The 23,369-nt window shown below is 47.6% G+C and overlaps 1 protein-coding gene across 1 annotated transcript in view; it reads left to right on the forward strand.

Moving 5' to 3' along the window:
* Nucleotides 1-22,896, forward strand: part of TMEM268 (transmembrane protein 268) — a 97,793-nt gene extending 74,897 nt beyond the window's left edge. Inside the window, exon 9 of the mRNA XM_064579240.1 lies at nt 22,502-22,896. Coding sequence (XP_064435310.1) covers nt 22,502-22,561 — 60 coding nt within the window. The 3' untranslated portion in view covers nt 22,562-22,896. The remainder of the gene's footprint in view (nt 1-22,501) is intronic.
* Nucleotides 22,897-23,369: the final 473 nt, after the last annotated feature.

A 23,369-nucleotide genomic window follows, 5' to 3' on the forward strand; every position in this document is an offset into this window, starting at 1 on the left:
CTGTAAACGGGCTGACGAGGTCTGGGGAGAGAGATTTCCCTCAGCAGGTGAGCAGCGGGCAGACACGTCAGATCCTGGAAACTGTGGGGCAGAACCTTCTGGCTTTCCAGTCACAGCCAGGCCTGCCCACCTGCAGCAGTTGTCAGAAGCCCCCGCTGCGGTCAGCTGGGCTGCTCTGTGTGTTGGGGGAGGTTGGAGGTGGGGGAGTCGGGCCCGGGGGGACTGAGTCACATTGACTCTCCAGTAGGAGACTGAGGTCTTGAATTCCTCCCTGAGTAGGGGATTTTGTGTGGGGACTGGCACCCTTGGTCTCCCGCTTGGAGGCCCATGGAACCAGCCCTGTAGGGACACAAGTATTCATTCCTGTTCATCCCCAGTGTGACCTTGGGCAAGTCACTTCACTCCTCTGAGACTCCTTGTGGTCAACACGAAGGCGGTGCTCATGAATCCCAATCTACTGACCTACTTGGGTTGTTGAGAGGCCAAAAGGCATGCAGAGTGTCCTGTTCCTAGCCACTTTTCAGACCCAGAAAAGACAGTACACTTCTGGAACTGATGCTTTTAAGGGGCTCTGGACTGCCTCATCCCATTCTTGGGAACGGCCAGTGTTGCTTTAGAGTGGCCTCGTGTATGTTGTCTCGTGCAATTTTATTTTGGCTTCTGACAAATCCTATGGATGATTGTTCTTACTAAAGCTCTTAAGTGGAATGTTGATAGGGTTTAGTAACTTGAGAGAAAAGAGAAAAGACAAATATTCTTGGAAAATAAAAAAAAAATCTCAGCTGAAAGAGGAGGATAGCAACCCAAAACCAGTTCAGATGACATTCTGATGTTCTACTTCAAGTGAATTTTTATGCCATTAGAAGCTTTTAAAATCCTTTGATTTCCTCTTAGCTTTCTCATTCTAATTTTCATCTCTTTTTCTGCCCACATGCTGCGTAATTGTGGGATGAAAGCATTTCTGCATTACAGATGTCCAGTCACATCTGAATAATACTCATCCTTGGGTGGAGTCAGGCCACAAAGTCTTCTAACTGCTTTTATTTCCATTGTCTTAGCTGGATTTTGCAGAAGCCCTCTGAGATCTGGGCAGCATTATGTCTATTGTCCATAGGAGGGAAATGGAGGCTCAGGGAGGTTTAGCGACTTGCTCAGGATCACACCATACTACACAGCACGGGCAGAATTTCTAAGACTCACCAGACCTGGCCACCTGTCCCGGGGAAGGCAGCCTGCCCTGAATTCATGGCGTCCGGTATTCCCAGCAGCAACCACCACAAATGCTGGCCGACCTGGCTTTGATGACTTCTCTTTTAAACTTCACGGCAACTCTGCAAAATAGGCCTTTGTTGTTATTGCAGTTTTACAGAAAAGGAAACGAAGACTTAGAGATGTGGGCACTTGGCCAAGTTTACCCAGCCCAGTTGAAGGCGGGGGCAGGATTTGAACCCAGCGCTGCCTGACTCCAGAACCCACGCTCTTGCCTGCTGTCTTCTATGCCGTCATGGGCACAGCCAGGGACGGTGGAAATGAGGGGGAAGGGAGAGTCTGGGGTGTCTTGGTTCCACAACCCACTGAGATTTCATCTGGTCCATTGGAGAGCCAGATTTGGTCAAGACTGAAGGTGTGTCCAGAACATCTATCATCAGAAGACCCATATGTATGAAGGCAGCTAAAGGGATGGTCTAAAAACAGCCCTAAGTCTTGTCAGATGATCTTTGTGTGCGTGCATGCAAGGGGGGGCGTCTTTGTTTAGCTCAGGATTCAGGAGCTAATAACATTTATTAAGCCCTTCTTCTATACCGTTAGCTCACTACAAGATGCATATTTATGGTCTCCATTTTAGGAGGAACTGGAAGGTTCGGGGCGTGCAGGCCCAAGGCCATGCCCCTGGAAGGGGCAGAGCTGAGATTTACATCAGGACTCTCTGGTGCTGAGCCACTCCCCCTGCCGCCTTTCTCTGCCTTTTCATTCAGCCCAGGACCCCTTCTTTTTCAAGTGGTGTGCCCCCATATTTCTAATCTGATTCGTCCCCAGGCCCAGCTTCTGGGGAAGGCCCTGGTGTGCCCAGATGTGAGAGAGCTCGTTCGCAGAGACCCGGATGCTGCTCCCGTGCACGTGCTCTGTCGGGTGGGCCCGCTCCTGTCTTCTAGTTCTCTTCCCTCCTCGGCATCTTGTGTGACCTACAGGACTGGGGACGGCAGTAGCCGTAACACCTAGATACACAGCTCTTCACCCTCACATTCATTCTCCCTCTGAACCGAAGGCTCAAACACTTCCAGGCTGTTCCCCCTGGCTTCTGTTCTGACTCCACCAATAACCTTTGGACGACCTTGGCTCCACGCCTTCGGTCTTCAGGACCTCAGCTTTTCCAGCTGCATTAAATGAAGGAGATTCTGGCTTCCTCTGTCCTTTCAATTTTGATCTATGTCAACAAACAACAACAACTCTCTCAAACCCCGTTTTGCTGGTTGTTGGGGGGAGGGCATTTTTTTCTTCTTAAAGTGTGACCTGCGCCCAAACATAGTTGACCCTTCTCCTCTACTCCACCTCCCAAAATGGGGGAGTGAAATTTTGCTTTGAAGCCTCTGATCCTAACCAGCAGAGTCTCCCTGCCCCAGGCACAAGCTGAGCTCCTAACAGCACACAGGAAAGAAGACACACACATTTCCCACCCAGGGGACTGAACCTATTTCTTTCACCAGCCTTGTCCTCTCTTTTTACAAGTGCTCAATTTGTGAACAATTTCTAGAGCTTATTTTAGGGAAAAGCCCATTTTCCACCTGGCAGCAGAGCTTTGTTTTTGAATCAGCTTTGGAAACTACAGCCCAGGGGGAAAAGACTGCTCCCTTTGCCAAATGCTTTGTCTTTTCCCTAAAGGGTGTGGCTTCGAAAGTGTCCCTTTGGCCACCACGACCCCACCCCTCACCTCTGTGCTAACTGGAAGCATGGGTTAAGATGGTAAATGGGACATCAAACTTGGAGTAGTGTCTTACCAGGCTGCAAAGTTAGGGGTGTGTGGTTCCGTTCTTGGCCACTTGGTCCTTTATGGCTGCAGGGGATCTCCCGGCCGGGATGGGGACGGTCTCCTCACTTCCTTGGAAGCAGCATAGATCAGCTGCTCTTTCCCTATGACCAACTGGGTTCTGGAGGTTTGCAGAGCAGCCTGAGGTCGATGTTTTGTCCTCAGGGAGTGTCCCTTTGAGACAAGTAGATTGATCTAAAAAAGTACAGAGTTCACCAAGCATGGTCGCCTCCCTGAAATTACTAATTTGCGCCTGCCCCGCCCACGAAGACTGGGGCTGCAGGCTCTTCTGGGTTGTGCTAAACACCTAAGGCTTTGCAGATCACAAGTAAATATAGCTCTTTGCTCTTCAGGGGCCACAGGGTAGCCTGGTAAAAATCCCACTTTCATGGTGTCCCTGCTTTGCTCAGGAATACTCAGTGCTTCCTTGTCATTGTTTTCTGTTTCTCTGTAATAAAATTACTCCCAAACCCAGTGGGCTGGGGACCTGGGGGCACCTCTAGCCGGGTGGTTCTGGCCTCAAGGGCGTGTGTCTGCACGCCTCAGCGGGGGAGACAGATTTGTTCATAAATACGATAACTGTGATTTGTGTTTGCAGCTTTGGGCCTAAACATGGCCACAGGAAGTTATGAGGAACTATATCTTAAAGGCAGAAGGGCCTAAAGAATCGTGGGAAGTGGGCATCCCCAACCTCTCCTAAGAAACAAAACATTCCCAATTATGTGGAAACCCCTGGGTATCTCTTCCTTATTATGTCTTCCCCACCACCTTTTCACCTCAATAAGAAACCAGTCCCTAGAATAAGGTCTTTATCAGCCCCCGCCATTTCTCCTCTACTCTTACTGCCTCAGCATGCATGCATCTGTATCGCATTGCTTTGTGGGCTTTTAAACTCTATTAAATTATGTCACACTGCGTGTGTTTTTCTGCAATTTTTGTTTTCACCTAACATCATATTTTACAAAGGAATTCCTTTGTTCACCCATTTTTCGCTGCTGTATAGTATTTCACCAGGTGGACATACTGTAATTTATTTATTTGTTCTTTTGTGGATGGACACTCGGGTTGTTTATAATTTCTTTTGAATGAATTGTATGAGCTCTCCTTTGCCTCGATTAGCAGGAAGTTCCCTATCTCCCCCTGGAGGCTCTATGCTACCCCCCAAAATGGTTAGGAATCTTAGGGAGTCTCTTAGGTGTAAGGTGTAAGGGGTGAGTTCTGCTCAAGAGCCAGGAGAGTCCATGGCAGTCCTTGCTTCTGTGATGGTTACATGATGTCACTGCCCAAAACTTGTTCTGTGTGATTCTTTGTGTCCTCATTCCTTGATACGGTGATGCCCCAGAAGGCCCGCTGAGCTGGTGAGCAGGAACTGAAGAGCCATAACCTGAAGCGTGAGCCTGGGCCTCTGCTGATCCCATGCAGGGGCCCAGGCATTAGCAAAGCTGTCCCCACAGCTGGGAATAGGGACAAAATGCTATGATCATCTCCAAAGAAAGCCAGCTGAACCAGCAGACCCTCTTTTAAAACTAATACGACGAGTTAGCAAGATCACCAGATGCAAGATCAACTACTCAAAATCCATAGCATGTCTCCATACCAGCAAATACCAACCATAAAATATAATGGAAAGGATGATGTCATTCATAGGAGCCATCAAAATACCCAGGGATTCATTTATCAGGGAATAAACAAGTCCTCTATGGAAGAAAACTTTGAATTTAATTAAAGGACAGAAAAGGAAGTTTTGAATAAATGGAGAGCTATCCCATATTCAGGATAGAATAATGTAATATTGTACAGATGTCAATCCTCTTTGAATTGATTTATAAGTTTGATGCAATTGCAGTCAGAATTCCAAACATATGTTGAGAAACTTGAGAAACTTATCCTGAAATTAAAAAGTATAAAGGTTTGCAGTTAACTGAGTCAACTTTTAAAAAGAAGAGGGACCCATCTCCTAGATATTAAAATATATTAAAAAGTCATAGTAATAGAAGAATTATATGATTCCAATGGAAGGACAGGGAAACAGACCAATGGAAGAGGGTAGAGAGTTCAGAGACAGACCATGCCTAGAAGGGAGCTTGACATGTAACAAACACAGCACCACAGATCAGCAGGAAAGCTTCCAATGACTTCTAGATGGCTTTGGAAAACTGGCTGACTACATATATCAGAATAAAACTGGATCATTACTTTACCTGGAAAACAAAAGTGGACTCCAAATAAATTAACGACTTAAATGTCAAAAGTTAAACAATAAAGCTGATTGGATAAATGTAGGGGAAGATTTTGATAAACTGAGAGTGATGAAGTCTTCAAACAAAACCCACAAAAACAAAGTATAACATGAAAAATGAATGAATTTTATTTTTTTAACCAAAATTATGGGTTTCTAATCAATGGGATCAGCATTGAATGGAGAGACAACCTACAGACCAGTGGTTCTCAACAACGGGATGATTTTGTTCCCTACCCCAGGACATTTGGCAATGTCTAGGGAGATTTTTTTAGTTGTCACAGCTGGGTGGGAGTTGCTACTGGCATCTAGTGGGTGGAGGCCCCGGGTGTTGGTAAACATCCTTCAATGCAGAGGACAAATCTCTGATGAAGAAGTATCTGGCCAAAATGTCAATAGTGCTGAGATTGCGAAATCCTGCTGTAGACAAATGTCACAAACAGACGTCACATCTAAAACCTACGTGTGACTAAAACCCAGAATATTCAGGAAGTCCTATAAATTGTTAAGGAAAAGACAGGAACCCAACAGAACATTGACAAATAAGCAATTCACAGAGAAGGAAAACTTACTGGCTCATAAATATAAATGAAGAGTCCCTCAAAGTCCCTAAGGAATAAATACAAATTAACACAACAGTGAACTGTTACAAATTAACACAACAGTGAACTGTTACACTCCCTGGACTGGCAAACATAGATAGTTGGATAAGGTCAAGAGTTCCCAGGGATGTGGGGAACCTGGGACTCTTGCATACTGTTGGTGGCTTGTAGGCTGATGCCGGGACTGGGGAGAGCCAGCAGGCAGAATGTAGACCAGGTAATGTATCCGTACGCACTGGTGAGCACTCAGGTCCTCTGCACAGTTCCTTAAGGGGACACGTTCAAACCTGTTCTCTGCAGCATTGCCTTTGGTAGCGGGATGACTGAGGCTCTTTGGGGCACCCCACTGGGGGGAACAGAAAAGTCAAATATGGCGCAGGCACGTGAGAAAACAGTACGCGGCGGCCAGAATCCGCAAACCAGTTCTACATACACCAGCGTGGGTAGATTTTAAACAATTGTTAAGATTTACTCGAAAAAAATTAGAAATAAATGAGAGCACAGTTAGCTTTGAATGCTATCTTTGCAAAGGCCGTGTAGGCGAATGGAAAACATATGTGTGTGCACATTTTTACCAGAACACGCACACCTGTGCTTTACGTGCCCCTAAATCCATTCTATGTCTGGCTTTGTTCGCTCAGCACTAGGTTAAGGCTTATTCCGAGCTGATGGTGTGCCAGGCACTGTTCTTTTCATTACCCTCCTCCTCATGCCACTGTAGGTCATTATTTTATAAAGAGTTGGATATATATCAAGAGGGGGCAATAATAAAAAGTAATAAAAAATAAAAACAGGAGGGAGGCGTTGTATTTATTAGTCTTCTTAGGCTGTCATAACAAAATACCACAGACTGGGTGGATTCAACAATAGAAATTTATTTACTCATACTTCTGGAGGCTGGAAGTTCAAGATTAAGGTGTTGGCAGGTTTGATTTCTCCTGAGAACGCCGCGGTTTGCAGATGGCCTCCTTCCTGCTCTGTCCTCACATGGCCTTTTCTCTGATCCATGCCTCCCTAGTGTCCCTTCTTCTTCTTCTTATAAGGACACCAGTCCTATTGGGTTGGAGCCTTACTTTATGACCTCACTGAACATTAATTACCTTCTTAAAGGCCCTATTTCCAAATGCAGTAATACTGGTGGTTAGGGCTTCAGCATATGCATTTGCAGGGGAAACAATTCAGAAGCTAACAGGCCCATTGATTTTGAAGGGGGCATGAGGAGGCCGCTGGGGTACTTGCTCCTTCTGTTTCCTGACCCACAGAGGTGTGTGTAGTGGATGAAAATTCATTGACTGTACACTTAGGATTTGCATACTTTTCTGTAGATACATTACCCTTCAAAGAAAGTTTTATTTTTTAACGATTTTATTTATTTATTTGACAGAGAGAAACACAGCGAGAAAAGGAACACAAGCAGGGGGAGTGGGAGAGGGAGAAGCAGGCTTCCCACGGAGCAGGGAGCCTGATGTGGGGCTCCATCCCAGGACCCTGGGATCATGACCTGAGCCGAAGGCAGACGCTTAACGACTGAGCCACCCAGTCGCTCCTCAAAGAAAGTTTTAAAAGAGGGGTTGAATTTTACTAACTTTCACTGTATTTGCTGATATGTTTCTATAGATTTTCTACTTTGCTCTTTCACTGTGGGTCTGTGTTAGTTTGCTAAGGTGTGGCCATGACAAAGCACCTCAGGCTGGGTGACTTGAACCACAGAAATTTATTTTCTCATAATTTTAGAGGTCAGAAATCCAAGATTAGGACCTACCCTGATGACCTTATTTTAGCTTAATTATCTCTTTAAAGACCCTATCTCTAGATACAGTCACATTCTGAGGTCCTGGGGGTTAGGGCTTCAACATGTGAATTTGGGGGAGACCCAGTTCAGCTCATAACAGCTAAATTCCATGAATGGATTATCTGGAGGAATATGTTTGTGGTAATACTTGATCATAAGATATTTTACAAATTGCCGAATTCAAGTTGCTAATATTTCATTGAAGATTTTAGAAAGTCTAGGACCATAATTACATGTGTCTTACATTTTATTTTATGTTGCCATCCCTATCAGGTTTAAGCGTCAGGTTATAATAGCTTTATGAAATGGGCTAGGTAAATTTTGCTCTTCATTACATTCCACAAAACAACTGTTGTAATTTTATTTCATGTGTGCCTCGAAGGCTTGGTGAAACCAAACAGTAAAAATCTATTGCCTCACCAGAAAGTAAATCAATGGGGGACACAGCAGCGGGGCCTTTGTAAAGGTGGATGAGGAACAGCACCGTGAGTGTGGTGCCTGCATCCAAGGTCCAATTCCCACTTCCTCCAAACGTACAAAGGAAAGAACAAACCAAGTCGGATCAAGCTGCGCTCCCGCTCAAACTCTTCAGTGGCTCCCCATTCCCCTGTTGCCATTTGCAACAATGTGGATGGAACTGGAGGGTAATTATGCTAAGTGAAATAAGTCAGTCAGAGAAACAATTATCATGTGATCTCACTCATGTTGAATTTAAGAAACAAAACAGATGAACATAGGGGAAGGAAAGGGGAAAGAGTCCACTCTTCACCACAGAACTTCCAGGTTCTTGGGGTGCTGGCCCTACTAACCTGTCCCCTCTTCCTCTCTGAACCAGGGACAGGCTCAAATGCATGAGCTTTTCTCTCACTCCTAGGCTTTTGCTCAGATATCACCTCTTCTAGGAAGCCTTCTAGATCTGCCTCCCTCCCCCCCGAACTACCGGCTCAATTAAATGCCCTTCTTCTGTGCTCCTCCTGACCTCCCTGCTTCCCCCAACCTCAGCCCTCCCCACCCCATCTCTCCCAGTGCTGGGAGCCCTTTCAGGACCTGGGCCTCTCGTCATGGGCTCCAGACAGACTCTGAGGGATGTATGACAGTCTGAGACCCACAGAGTCACATCAGGGAAACAGCCTTCCCCTAATTAAACATGCAAAGAAATGGGCCTCAGTGTTTGCTCTGAAGCCAAACCTTTTTTTGAGAAGATGAGGGCTCTCAAAATTAATCTAGAGTTAATCACCACCAGTTTTGCCGGGAGGAGTTGGGTGGGTGGGGAAATGCAGCATTCCACTCTCCCTCTCTCAAAGCCCAGAGCCTTCCCGAGGCAACTCCTTCCAGTGGACTTCAGGGGCCGGCTGAGACAGACTCCCTCGCTCTCAAGGAGGCTCTCAAGCCTCTAACCTTTGTACTACCTCTCTTTCCTTCTTTTTGCCTTGAATGGGCCTGTTTGAAAACTATCTGACTCTTCTTTGAGCCCCAGAGTCACTCATCGCTTACGTGACAGCCTGATAAGGTCCCGGGGATCTTGGAGAAAAGGGTCCCCTCCTGCAATGTAGCTACCCAGAAACAGACCAGGGAGGAGAAGGGGCTTGTCCACAAGGTCCACCCTCTAGAGGCACAGAGGGAGGTCTGGACACAGGACTCTTGCTACCAGGTGGAGACTCTTGGCAGTGTGTGTTCTAGACCCCGTGAGATACCAGGACCTCCACCTCGGCTGCAAGCTTCCCTCTTTTATGTCACCTCTGCCCTCCTGCTATGACTGAATTGTGTGTCCCCCCCCCATCCCCACCACCACACTGATATATTGAAGCCCTAACCCCCAATGTGACTGTATTTGGAGCTGGGGCCATTAGGGGAGTGATTAGGTTATCTGCTTGGTAAGGGTGGAGACTTGATCCAATCGCCTTAGTTTCTTCATGAGAAGAGAAGCTCCAAACTCCACCACGTGAGCATGCAGCGAGAAGGTGGCCCGTCTGCCAGCCAGGAGGGGAGCCCCCCCAGAACCCCACCATGCTGGCACCCTGACCTCAGACGACCGGCTTCCAGAGCTGTGAGAAAACAAACTTCTGTTCTTCCAGCTGCCCCGCCTGTGGTCTTCATTCCAGTGATAGAGCCGAGACCCCTTCCAGCCCCTCGTGGCTCTGCTTCACCCATCAGCACGTTGGCTCCCTTTCTTCCTAAGATCCAGAATGTCGGTGTTTTCTGAGGTTTCTCCCTTTGCTCCCTTGTCCTTCCCCTCCTCTTCTCCTGTACCCTCTCTTTCTTCTCGTTTCTGTGCTCTGACTCTCATTTCTGCAATTCTAGCCTCACCACAGGTGATATCCCCGTTTATCATCCCCCCTCCACCCATCCCTACCCAGCATCTCCCACCACCTCCTGCACTTTTCTACTTGGATCTCCTGCTGTCAGAGATGAGCACCCACTCCCAGACCAGAAGATTCCTGCCCCCCGTCCCGGCTTCCCTGCCATTGGCACCACTCCCCTGTGACGGTCGCATGGCCTTGGGATAAATTTCCCTGTCACCTTGGCCCTCCACTCTCTCCCTCGGGACCAGAGAAGAGTGGGCGTGAGGTGCAGCCTTAGGGAGTGGTTAGCAAACTTGGTCGAATAGTCAAAATGCACAGCTGCTCTAGCCACAGGATTTGAATAGCTGGCAGGAGTAGCCTCTGTGAGTCATGAGGGACGAAACCACGCGGCCCCCACCTCTTGTGCGTTTTCTTGGAATCGGAGGCGTGGGTGTGAGCAGCCTCTCACGAAGACCTCTGAGGCGATGCGTCCTGAAAGGAGGCTCGCAGCTGACCCGTACAGAGCACTCTGCAGTTGACAAAGTGCTTTCACACATCTTGACTCATTTCCACCTTACGACAACCCCGTGGGGCTGGGATTATTATTCCCAGTCAAGAGCTGCAGAGACCGAGCCCCTGAGAGGGGCTTGCCCACGGTCGTGGCTGGTAGATGGCCAGACTGGTCTTCCTGCTTGTAGATGGAGGAAAGCGTGAGTGCAGGGCCCCTCTCCCTGCCAGGCTCTGTCAGGTGTCACCTTGACACATGAGGGAAGTCGAGGCTTAGCTACATGGGATGGTTTGCTCAGGGTCTTCACCTGCTGAGTGCTGTCATGAGGGTCCAAACCCTATGTGGCTCTGACCCCAAAGTCAATGGATGCACACATTCATTAGATGCATGGCCCCCCAACTCCCAGGACTCCTTTTGACCCAGAAGAACTTCCCAATGGCTCCTGAGCTGTGGCTTGTCACCCTGTCATAGTGGTTCCCAGTCTGGAGGGAGTCATTGTCCTCTATCATCACCCTCACCTTTAGTACCACTTCTTGAGTGCTCACAAATGCCAAGCACTGCACCAGATGCATTATATAACTGATGTTCTGGGCTGAGTTGTGTCTCCACCCCCCGCCAAAATTCATGTGTCAAAGTCCTCACCCCTAATACCTCAGATTATGGCTATATGTAAAGATAGGGTTTAAAAAGAGAGAATTAATTTAAAATGAGGTCATTGGTGTCGGCCCTAATTCAGTATGACTGGTGTCCTTACAGGAAGAGGAAGTTAGGACATAGACACTCAGAGGGAGGACCATGTGAGGACACAGGGAGGAGATGACCATTTGCAAGGTGAGGAAAGGGTTTCTTCCTCAGAAAAACCAACCCTGCTGACACCTTGATCTTGGACTTCTGGTCTCCAGAACTGTAGGGAGTAAATGTCTGTTGTTGATGCCCCTCTGTGGTACTTTGTTATGGTAGTCCCAGCAAACTCAGATACCTGGTCTCCTTTGGCTGTCACAGGCATTTTGGGGAACAAGGGTCCTTTTTTTTTTAGTTCCAGTGGTAGAATTTAGTGATTCATCCTTTGCATATAACACCCAGTGCTCATTCCATCAATTGCCCTCCTTAATGCCCATCATCCAGTTACCTCATCCCCCACCCAATTCCCCTTCTGCAGCCCTCACTTTGTTTCCTTGAGTTCAGCAACTCTTACGGTTTGCCTCCCTCTCTGTTTTCATCTTATTATATTTTTCCTTTCCTTCCCTATGTTCATCTGTTTTGTTTCTTAAATTCCACGAGTGAGATCATATGATAATTGTTTCTCTGACTGACTTATTTCACTTAGCATAATTACCCTCCAGTTCCATCCACATTGTTGCAAATGGCAAGATTTCATTCTTTTTGATGGCTGAGTAGTAGTCCATTGTATATATATACCACATCTTCTTTATCCATTCATCTGTCGATGGACATCTGGGCTCTTTCCATAGTTTGGCTATTGTGGACATTGCTGTTATAAACATTGGGGTGCATGTGCCCCTTTGAATCACTCTGTTTGTATCCTATGGATAAATACCTAGTAGTACTTGCTGGTTCTATTTTTAACTTTTTGAGGAACCTCCATACTGTTTTCCAGAGTGGCTGCACCAGCTTGCATTCCCACGAACAGTGTGAAAGTGTTCTGCTTTCTCCACATCCTCGACAGCATCTGTTGTTTCCTGGGTTGGGAACGGGGTTTCTGATCCCGGGGGGTGTGCAGAGAAGGCAGGAGTGTGAGAGAAATGGGCCTCATGAGGTTGCCCGGGAGACCTGCTGACAACCAGACCAGGGCCCAGAAAGCGGCAGGTATCCTGGTGAGATCTCCATCTTGGGGCCTGGTGGCCCCCAGCTCTGTGAACTCAGAAACCCCAGGGTCAGCCCATCAGGAATGGAAATCCCCAGCCGCCCTTGACTGGGCTCTGCCCCTGTGCCAGGCACCTCCTTGGTGTTGTACCCAGCAGCCCCAGGGGGCAAGTACCACCCTCTCTTCACTTTGCAAATGGGCACATGGAGGCTCCCGGGGTTTCCCTGGCTTGCCCTACATCACAGCTTGTAGGGCCTAGAGGTAGGGTGTGAACCAGGTTTTGCTTGGCTCCAGAACCGAGTGACACCAACCAACTCAGAAAGAATGGTACACACACACACACACACACACACACAGCCCTGATGTCAAGGGGAGTTTCTCATGAGAACGCGCCCCTCCGTGGTCTGGATTACCTGGGGCCTGCAGGGGCACTTCGTTCCCCGTAGTCGTGCTTGTCAGAAATTGGTTGGTAATGCGGGATTGGGGTGAGGAGAGTGAGAAAAGATGTGTTTCTTCATCTCTAGAGCCGATCGATCAGGCGAAGTGGTTAGGAGAACCCACCCTTGAAGCCAGTCTGCTGGGACTTAAGTCTTGGCTTCATCACTGCCAGTTCTGTGACCTAGGACAAGTGTGTGACCCCTGGGTGCTCAGTGTCCTCATCCACACAGGAGCTTGTACTCACAGAGCCCCCTCCTGGGACTTTTGGGAGGGCAGGTGGGTCCATGCTCCTAAAGCTCCCCATGAGACCCTGTTCCAGGTGGGGTAGGGAGGGGAGTGCCCTTCCATCGAGGGGCCCCCTGTGCTGAGAGATCTGGAGATCTTGATACCTTCAGGGCGGTCTGGGGTGGGTTCTCCTCGTCTTTGCTTTCCTGGACATCAGGTCTGGCCGACCCTGCTTTGTTTACCATCTTCGTCCTCACAGAACCCAGTCTGATGCCTGCAGGTCATCCTCCCTGGAGTTTTGGAAACCTCCCACTCACACGATCTCCCGGTCCTTAGGAGGTCTCACCTCTTTGATTTTGGTGACTTGAATATTCTACCCCTCTCTCTTGCTTCAAGGCCTCTCTCTCTCTCTTTTTTTTTTTTTTTTTAAGATTTTATTTGTTTATTTGAGAGAGAAAGAATGAGAGAGAGAGAGAGCACATGGGAGGGGGGAGGGTCAGAGGCAGAAGCAGGCTCCCTGCCGAGCAGGGAGCCCGATGCGGGACTCGATCCCGGGACTCCAGGATCATGACCTGAGCCGAAGGCAGTCGCTCAACCAACTGAGCCACCCAGGCACCCAAGGCCTCTCTCTTTGCCTGACCAATTCCTACTCATCCCTCAGGTGTCAGCCTAAGTGCTGTCTTCTCTGAGAACCCTGACTTTGTCCTAGTTTCTGGGCCCCACAGATCCTACCATAGAAATGGCCATGGCATAGTAAGGGTCTTTCTGCCCCCCAAAAGCCACTAGTCATGAGTTTCACTGAGGGCTGTGAGGAACAAGGCTGTAGGGTGAAGAAGCAAGGCCAAGTTCTGTTCCCACTTACCCCCAAGGTCTCAACATACATTTGCTTTACCCTCTAGATCCTGTCAGTGACCTCTGATGGAGAAACAGGCTCAGGGAGGTAAGGAGCTTGCTGAAGGAGATCACAGGAGTGGATGAGCTGGACTTTCGGTTCGGACCTGACTTCTAGCATTACTTTGTGCTTTCCTAAAGCATTTTGTCACTGTGTCCAAGTTTCATTGTCTGCAAAATGGGAACATGGGTGCCTGGAGTCAGCCATTGGTTAAGGATGTGGAAGGAAAAAAAGAAAAAAAAGGATGTGGAAGGAAAGTGCAAAGAGCCTCAAATAGAAGATGCTTAGTAGTCGAAGTGCACATCCTGTTGTGCATGAAGTGCACGTCGGGATGTGGCTTCACAGATTTGACACTTCTAGTAATTTGGGGATTGCCGTCACCAAGGGGTACTGTCCCGGACTGGGAGCCTGTCAATGTTGCTGCAGAATTTCTGCTGGAGAGGGAGGGTGGGGGCAGGGAGAAGATGCTGGGCAGCCTTCTTGCTCATTAATACATTTTGGAGGAAGACTTGGTCTGCATCTGATTTCCGTGCATTTATTCAGGACTGGAAGGAAAGTCAACAACCCAAGTGCTGGGATGTGCCAAGGGCAGGGGCTTTGTTGTTTTACCACGGTCTGGGGTCTACACAGACTCTGCACTCGAAATATACCTGGTGACCGAACGAGTAAGTCTGCTTCCAGTGGGCAAGTGAGTAAATACTTATGCATTGTGGCCACCGCAAAGAGGGAGGTTTGCAGCACTCGGGGGGGGGGGCGCAATCTGCGGGGCCGACCTCTGTCCCTTCTCCACTGAGGCACCCAGGACACTGCGCGGTGATAACGGGATTCCTCTGAGAAGCGTCCTTGACCCCCCATACCGAGGCGGGCCTCCCTGTCTGGTGGCTGATGGCTCCCCGAACGCTTTCCCTATAGGACTCAATGCAATCATACACGTTTGTACAGTTGGCTTTATTTTCATTGGGATAAAATACACATAATATAAAATTTACCCCTAGTGACATTTAGTACATTCACAGTATTGCTTGACCGCCACCACCATCTGGTTCCAGACATTTTCCACCATCTCCACACACACCTTCAGCAGCTGCTCCCTGTTCTCCCGACTCCCAGCCCCCACCCCCCAACTCCCCAACCCTCGATCTGCTTTCTGTTTCTGTGGATTTGCCTGTTCTGGGTATTTCATGTTCATGGAATGACGTTAGCATTAAACAATTTTTCTTCTATGTGATCTCCCCCGGGGTAAGAACTGCGCCCGTCCGCCTGCTTTCCTGTGCCAAGTCCCCAGCACAGACAGACAGCTGGTGAGACGGGAGGACGTTTTCTCCACGAGGCGCCTGGGAGCTCGTGGGAAGCAAGCTCTCTGTCTTAGAGGTTGGACCAGCGGGAGTGCTGGGGTGCAGTCCTTCCGGTGGCCTCTTGCTACATCAAATGTCACCTGAGGACACTCACTTAATACTTTGAGGCATCAATTTCCTCTTCAATAAAATGAGGATGACGACAATGTTTGCCTCATTCGGGTGACATGAAGACAGATGACACACTGTCTGCACGAGGGTGCCTAGCCCAGGGCGGATTCTTGTGAACGTTAGCCGTGAGGATCGTCGTCCTGTGTTTGGCAATCCCAAGCTCTGGGCTGGGCCAGAGGAAGGGTCCAAACTTGGTAAATGCATTTTAATTGGAATGATGCCTACAAGGGTTTAAACATTAGACACGTGGACCTCCAGATCAAAATTGCCGGGAATTCTATGGGATGGGGGTAAAGAAGAGATTCTTTGCATTAGCTCTTGTTCAGTTTTTCTGCGGGATGAGCACCACCACCATGTCAAAGGCTTGCACCAATGGAAGATTGTCTTGCTCACTCTGTAGGTCCCTGTGGGCCTGTTGTGGTTCTCCTCTACATGCTTTGACTTCATTCGGGGGTCCAGGCCGAGGAAGCAGCCCTCCTCTGGGATGTACCATTCCTCCAGCCGAGGGAAGAGCAGCAGACGGCTCCCCAAACTCCTGCTCCTGTCTTCCTTACACCATCATTGCTCACAGACCGAGGCCACACCAATCACATGGCCACACCTGATGTCTGCGGTGGGGTGGGGGCAGGGACAGGACCACCCTCTTCTGAGGATGCACTGCAGGTCACAGAGCAGTGAGGGGGGCTGGATAATCCTCTTCCAAGGAGGACAGCCAAGAATTGGAAATAATAACACACAGATTGCCCTCTGTTCTGAGAACCTCAGGTATTTGGGGGGCATGGTCTGGTATGTTCCTTTAGCTTGCTCACTTTGAGTCTCCACCCAGAACCCAGAACCATGACCCGAAGAGACTTGGGGGTGAGGTGGCTGTCAAATAAGACTAGGACAGTGAGTGGTCTGTGAGGGTCTCTAGCTTTACAGATCTGGCCCACAGACCAAAGACTTTGAAACTCCCTTCATGGCAGTGTGATTTCTGACAGTGGAAAACTGGGAGCAACCTAAATATCCAGCAACAGGAGAATGGCAAATGGACAGTGGTTTTGTTCATGCAATGGCATCTGTCTGAACTACAGCTAACCACAAAATTGGAAAACTCTCCAAAACATCATGGTGAGTTGAGAAGGCAGATGCAGGAGGATACCGATTACAAAACATGCCAAGTCTTGGAAACAGGTAGGCAATTCCTCAAAACGTTAAACGTGGAGTTACCACATGACCAGGCAACCTACTCCTAGATGTATACCCAAGAGACTCAGAACCATTTGTCCACACAAAAACTTGCATATGAATAGTGATAGCAGCATTATTCACACTAGTCAAAAAGTGAAAGCAACCAAAGTGCCCACCAACAGATGAGTGGGTACAGGAAATGTGGTATGTCCACAAAAGGGAATATTATTCAGCCATGAAAAAGAAGAGAGGGCTCACATGTGCCACCATATGGATGAGCCATGCTACGTGGAGGAAGCCAGACTCAAAAGACCATAGGTCATATGATTCAGTTTACAGGAAAATGCCCAGAATATGCCAATCTAGAAGTATCAAGAAGACCTGTGGTTGCTAGGGGCTGGGGAGACCAGGGAGTGACTGTTGGAAGGGGACAAGGTTTCCCTATGTGAGGATGAAATGTTCTGGGCTTGAATGGTGGTCATGGTTACCCAACATTGTGAATGCACACTGGGTTTTATGCTCTACAGTGATTGAAGTGGTAAGTTTTTATTATGCCTTCCTTGGCACAGTGAGAAAAAACAAAGCAGGATACACGTATGAGTGTGCATGAAAAGCAGCTTGGAGCTGCAGAGCCCCTTATCAGGATAGTGGCGATTTCAGGGAAGTAGTGATATGAATGGGAAGCGGGCTGGGCCGTGAAGTTTCAATGGTATCTTTAACATTTTATTGCCTGAAAACGCCCTGCAGTTTATACGGCAAAATGTCAGCACTTATTAAATATGGGTTAGCGTGTATTTATTGGTACGATTCTCTCCCTTTTTCTAAGTATTTGAAATCTATCATAATTAAAAGAGAAGAAAGCCCAGTGGCTTTGAAACCCATTTCTGAGCAGCTCTGAGTGTGAGCGAGCTTCCCACCCACCTGTGCCCTGAGAGCAGGTGACTTAGGGAACAGGGAACATTAGATTTCATTGTATTTTGGCTTGGCTCTATCCTATTATTTTAGATTCTATTGAAATTAATGATGCAGGGACCTTATTTTTTTTCCACCTAGACCAGGAACTTTGACTCTGATCAATGAATTCCATCTTCCGGATGCATAGTGATGGGTTGGGGGTTTTCATCTCAGATAATTGCTTTTTCCCCTTTATTTGGTGGTAGACAGACTTTTCCTTTCAGGCCCGAAGATAAGGCAGGAGACTTGTATTCTCAGTTTGCAATTTTTAAAATGAGTAATTCCATTGTCATTATAAGCAATTCTCTAATCTATAGAACCTCTCAGAGATGATGAAGTGGGAGAGGGGAGAAGCTCAGGTGCTAATTTTAGATGTTAGAGATTATGTCACCGAACAAACAAATATGGGGAGTATCACTGGGGATGGGGCGGGAGATGGTTGGGGGTTGTTTTTCCTTAGTAAGATTTAACACCTTTTTGCCCGTTAAATAAAGTGATTGTCCTGGTTATTTTGGAATCACCTACACAATAAAGTCAACCATAATTTAAACAAGATTTAGCTAAACTTACATCCAGCATCAAGCATGAGGCCACTGGGGTTGCCATTGTTCAAACCCTTCCCAAAGGTGCTTTCAAGGTCACGTTGTCCAACAGGCTCATTTTACAGATGAGGAAACGGAGGCTCAGTATGGCAACACGTCTTGCCCCAGATCCCAAAGTTTGTTCTCCTCTTTCAAGGTCAAATTCCTATGGGGTCTACTCGCAAATCTACTTCCCTTGCTGATCTTGGCTTCGAATGCCTGTTGTGCATTTCTAAAAAACAAACTTTTCCTTCCAAGGACACAGATTCCCCACTACAAAGATCTTTCTATGGGATGATCATACTATGAAAAGAACCCTGCCAACTGGAGGCAGAAAACCTGGTTCAAATCCTCGCCTTGCCTGAGAACCTGCATGAGTTCATGAGTCGGCTTCCTTCCCTACAAATGGAGCTAAGGATCTTCAAGTCCAAGGGCTGTTGTGACATGGCAAATGTTCCCTATGCTTGAGAAACGAAGTCAAAGACCGGGGGCCCCACTGGCAGGAGCTGGGCCTATGCATGAGTCCAGATGGCAACACAGAGTCGGGCTTCCCATGGAGGCCCGGGGCCAAGGAGAGCTAGCTTCTCTCATGTCCTTGCTATGTGCTAAGCACTGTGACTGTCACAGTTTGTGGACTTTCTTTTGTAAGCCTTGAACAACCCTATCATGTAGATGCTGGCATTATCCCTTCTACTGATGGGAAAGTAAGGCACAGGTAGGCTAAGCAGCTTGCTACAAGGATGCTGAGAGGAGCCAGAATTTGCACTCAGGCCCGCGGGGTCCAGCACTCCTGCCTGTGGCCACAGGGCTGGCGTTCCTCTCTGCTTTTGTGGCCTAGGACACATTTACAGATCACTTAGCGTCTTCCGCACGTGAGCCCCAGCACCTTCTTGCCTCGATCCTAGGAATCTTCGGAGCATCCTCACGGCTCAAAATATCCCTTCAAAACACATGCTGTCCTCCCCAGCCTCTCCCTATCCCAGGAGAGTGAAAGCGGGCTGATGGTCTAATTGCTACCGTTTCTTGACCGCCTACTGCGTGCCTGCCGGCCACTGCCCGCCACTCACAGGTAGGTCTGAATTAATCGTCACAATGACCGTATCATGTTGATGTTATTGTCCACATTTTCTAAGATGCAGAGAAGGAGGTCCGGAGTGAATAAATATCCAAGGACAAAGAGGTAGCTGAGACAGCAGAGTTGGGTTTCCAATCCAGGTCTGTCTTACCCCAAAGCCTTCATTCTTTCTAGAAACATCATATTGCCTTCCACAGGAGGAAACACCAAATGTGCCCCCAAGGTGGTGTCACTTCCTCTCTTGACTTTGATTGTGCATATACACCTGTGTTGCTAGAAGGAGGCAGAGTGAGGGCAAACATGCTTAGAATGAGCATGAAACCCATCGTAAAAAAAAAAAAAAAAAAAAGCATGAAAAGCCCATCTAGAGATGCCCTGGGGAGGCAAACAGAATCTTTTGTGATTTTGACCTTCAACCCCTGACTGACGTCCTACTGGGATGTCCCAGTACTCCCTACTGGGATAAGGGATGGTGAAGAAGTTGGTCTACATCTGCACAGATAATTTTCAGCATGGAACTGAGCAATGACTTGGAAGTCGGGTGGGCTTGTCTTCAAATTCTGACTCTTCCACTTACGAGCTGTTTGATCTTGGGTGAGTGACTTCCCCTCTCTGAGGCTCAGCGTTTCCATCTGTAAAATGGGGGATAATTTTGCCTTCTTTACTGAGTTCTGGTGGGGATTGAGTTAAGCCATGCAAACCTCTTGGAATAGTGATACTGTAAACACTCAATTGTTTTTGTCGAGTAATAATGATGAAGAAACAGAGGAGTGAATCAAGCCAAGCGTCAGGGTCCTGTCGAGGAATGAGAGAAATATCATGCTGTTCCTTCTTGGGTGACTAATAGGCTGCACATTTGTGGTGTTTCTGATCCTGGGGTAAGCCCACTCAATCCTCTCAGTGACCCTATAATGCCGGCAGGACCTGCTGGGAGCTGGTGTGTGTGGGGGACATGATTCACTCCAGATTCCACCTGTTGTCTCTGGGGACAGAGCCAAGTGGCTTATTTGAGGCTTCCATTGGATGAAGTCATCCCCCATGGCCTTTTGAGGTTCTAAAAAGTTTTAGGGGCTAATGCAAAGGCTTCTAGAAATTTCCTTTGGCGTTTATTAAGATGGCTAACTGGACACCATTAGAATGTGGTTCTTATGTAAGTCACACTCAGGTGGGCAGCTGTGTCCATGTGAAGGCGATTTGCCTTGAATTCCTCTGGACTGTGATATAGCGTCAGAGTTAACCACCCATGGGAGGGACTGGTGTCTCAAATAACGGACTTCTCTAGTTCATGGAAAAAATCAGTCCTTCTGTTGTTCTTCTCTCTTAGAATTATCCAGTCATGCTTGAGAGTGTTTTGTTCCTAAGGTGCCAAGAAGTTGCCATAGTTACAGCTAGGTTTGTTTGTATCAAAATTAGAACATTAGCATGGTAGATTTTAAATAGAAATAATGTAATTTTGGACAATGTAACTGGGAGGGGAAATGCCCCAGTTCCCTGAAGGCATGGCTGAGCTGTGCCAAGGGTCCAGGGACACGTGGACACCGAGCAGTGAAGGCTTCTGTGCTTCATGACCCAGACCATGACCTTGGCTCTGGATGGGCATTGGGGGCTGGGGTCTGGTCCTGGCTCTGACGTTCGTTCTCGGTATAACCTCAGGCAAGTCACTCGCCCTCTTAGGCCTTTTGTCATCATCCCAACTGTAAATGAAGAAGTTAGACTAAATGATCTCAAAACTTCCTTCCGCTTCTGGAATTCCAGAATTCGGAGTTCGGTCTTTGGCTTTCTAACCCATTTAAAAACTATACCCTTTCCACTTATGTCCACTAGAGGACGCTATGGCCCGTGTTTTGACCACGCCCCTGGGCTGAGAGACCAGCTCACTCTGGTAAGCATCCTGGAAGAGGAGAGAAAGCGCTTTTCAGGGGAGGTAGATGAAAAAAGACCCTGCTGAAGTGGTCCCTTAGGTCCACAGTTGACAAGGGGTCTTCAGATCTATTGTCATTTTGATCTCACGTTAGTTGCCTGGGCCAGATGCTACCTTCCCATGTTACGGGGCTGGGGTAGTGTAAGAACTTACTTGGGACCACATGGGTTTCCAGGGGTGGACTCAGACCTTACCTCCTCACTCCCCCTCACTCCTTTGGCTATTTTCCACTGGACGTCAAGAAGCCGCCTCTGTTTCTAAGGGGCTTCTGTTGAGCCCCGAAGACAATGCACACACAAGTTGACTGGGGCAAAATTTGAATCCATAGTAGGTAGAGTCAAGAGCAGGCGCTGAACTGCATGGGTAGACTAAACCTTCTTTCCTTTTGGGATTTAGACCAAATAATCTGTCAAATGCAGTGATTGATGGGAGCTATAACGGTCCTGGTCCTGCAGATAGCAGAATCTACCCGAGCTCATCGAAGTGGCAAAGGAATTTTTGAAAGGGGATCAGGAAACTCTCAGAATCTCCAGGAGGGCCAGAGAGCGAGAGTCTGAAATTATGTAGCCAGAAACCGTGACCAATCCCACTGTGGGGGCTTTTCTAGGAAAAAAACACTGCCGCAGTTGCCTGACACTTACGAGTCATGGGGACTGGGTACCCATGGAATCTCCTGGTGACCGAGCCCCTCCCACATGCTGAGCAGGTACCTTATCTCAATTGATCCTGCGGGATCCCTGTCACCGTCCCTCATTTACAGATTTTTGCTCGATTAATTCCAGGCTCCTCTGACCTCAGTGTCTGGGCTCCAACAGACATTGGGCTGGAGCTAGGGTTTATCGCTGGTCCTCAGAGGCGATTTCAGGGGAGGAGGGACTTTCTGGGTGTCTCTTACTGCCTTTGTCACGCTTTTGATACCTAGCAAAGTAGAAGGAATGGAACAAGAAGGAATGTTAAATTCTCATTTTCTGCTTATTTTATCTTCTTGTGCCTCTGGTGCCCCTGGCAATAGATTTAGCCCCGAAGGAAGGGAGTCCTTCCCACCCGACACTCTGTGGGTGTTAGTTGGACTTGGCTGTCCCCAGATAAGAAGTCCTTACACTTGGAAAAGACCAGGGCGTAGACTCATCCAATCCTATTAGTTTATAAACCAGAAACTGAGGCCAGAGCAGGAAATTGCTTGCTCAAAGTCAGATCATAAGAGAATGGCTTTCATACATGAAAGCATTATTTAGTGAGCACCTGCTGTGTGCTGGGCGTAGCACAAAGGTTGAGGTGGATAATCTTGCTGCTACCAAGGAACTTTCAGTGAACGGGGGCTCCACACATAGCCTCGCCTCTAGTTCTCCAACCGTTACTCCATCTGGAGCAGAAGAACCCTTGGCTCCTTTTCTTAATTTTTAAAAATAATAAAAATACAGAATAGCCAATGGCAGATAAACAGGAAAAAACGTTGACTTTTTTAGTACCAAATGTATAAATGAGACTCTTTTTTTTCCTTTCTAGCAAATTTCAATATTTCAGATAGAAAACTTCTCCATGGTGACGAGACATGTGGAATTCTGAAGTCTCAAACGCTACTGATGTGAGTGTAAGTTAACCTTTGCGTGGGAAAAATTTGCAATATGTATGAAAACATTCTTCACCCGGAATTAACTTCCTAGACCGTCTCCTAGAAAAATAGCTACGAATGTGTCTGAAGATACATCTACTAAGGATCACAGTATCGGTTATAATAAATAGCAAAATCTGGAGAAAACCTAAATGTTCAACAGTTGATTGTAGCCACACTACCAGTCAGGTTAGATTTGGCCGTATGTAAGAGAAAACCCCAAATAACAGTGACTTAAACATGTATGGATTTATTTTTCTCTACCTGAAGGAATCCTGGAGGTAGCATTTGGGCGTTGGCGTGGAGGGCTAAGTCATCTGGAACCCACGTTCCTTTGTCCTTTGGCACAAGGTGGTTGCTGGTGCCCCAACCATGTGTTCACACCCCATGTTGAAGGGAGAAGTGGCAAAAGTGAGCATGTCCTTAGCACTTAGTCCCTTGGCCAAATGTATCTGCGAAGAGAACCAGGGGGTGGATTTTCAGCTGGGCACATTGCCTGCAGATCTGGCTTAAGGAATAAAAGAAAGAGGGAAAAAATGTGTAGTGGGTAGGCCTAGGGTCTTCAAACATTTTTGCTCACACATCTCAACAGCATTTTGAAAACTTACTGAACACCTTGTACATTTTTAGATTTCCCTGATTTTTTTTTTTTTTTAGTCACAGGTGTCTATGGATGTGAAGGAGACAATTTCCAGCCCATTTTTATACTGACACAAAAAATAAAACTATTGTATCACCGTAAAAATATATCCAGTGGAATGT

The sequence above is a fragment of the Mirounga angustirostris genome, unplaced genomic scaffold (assembly GCF_029215605.1).
Source record: "Mirounga angustirostris isolate CCGP_5_RB_7025 unplaced genomic scaffold, mMirAng1.0.hap1 SCAF_15, whole genome shotgun sequence".
Classification (NCBI taxonomy): domain Eukaryota; kingdom Metazoa; phylum Chordata; class Mammalia; order Carnivora; family Phocidae; genus Mirounga; species Mirounga angustirostris.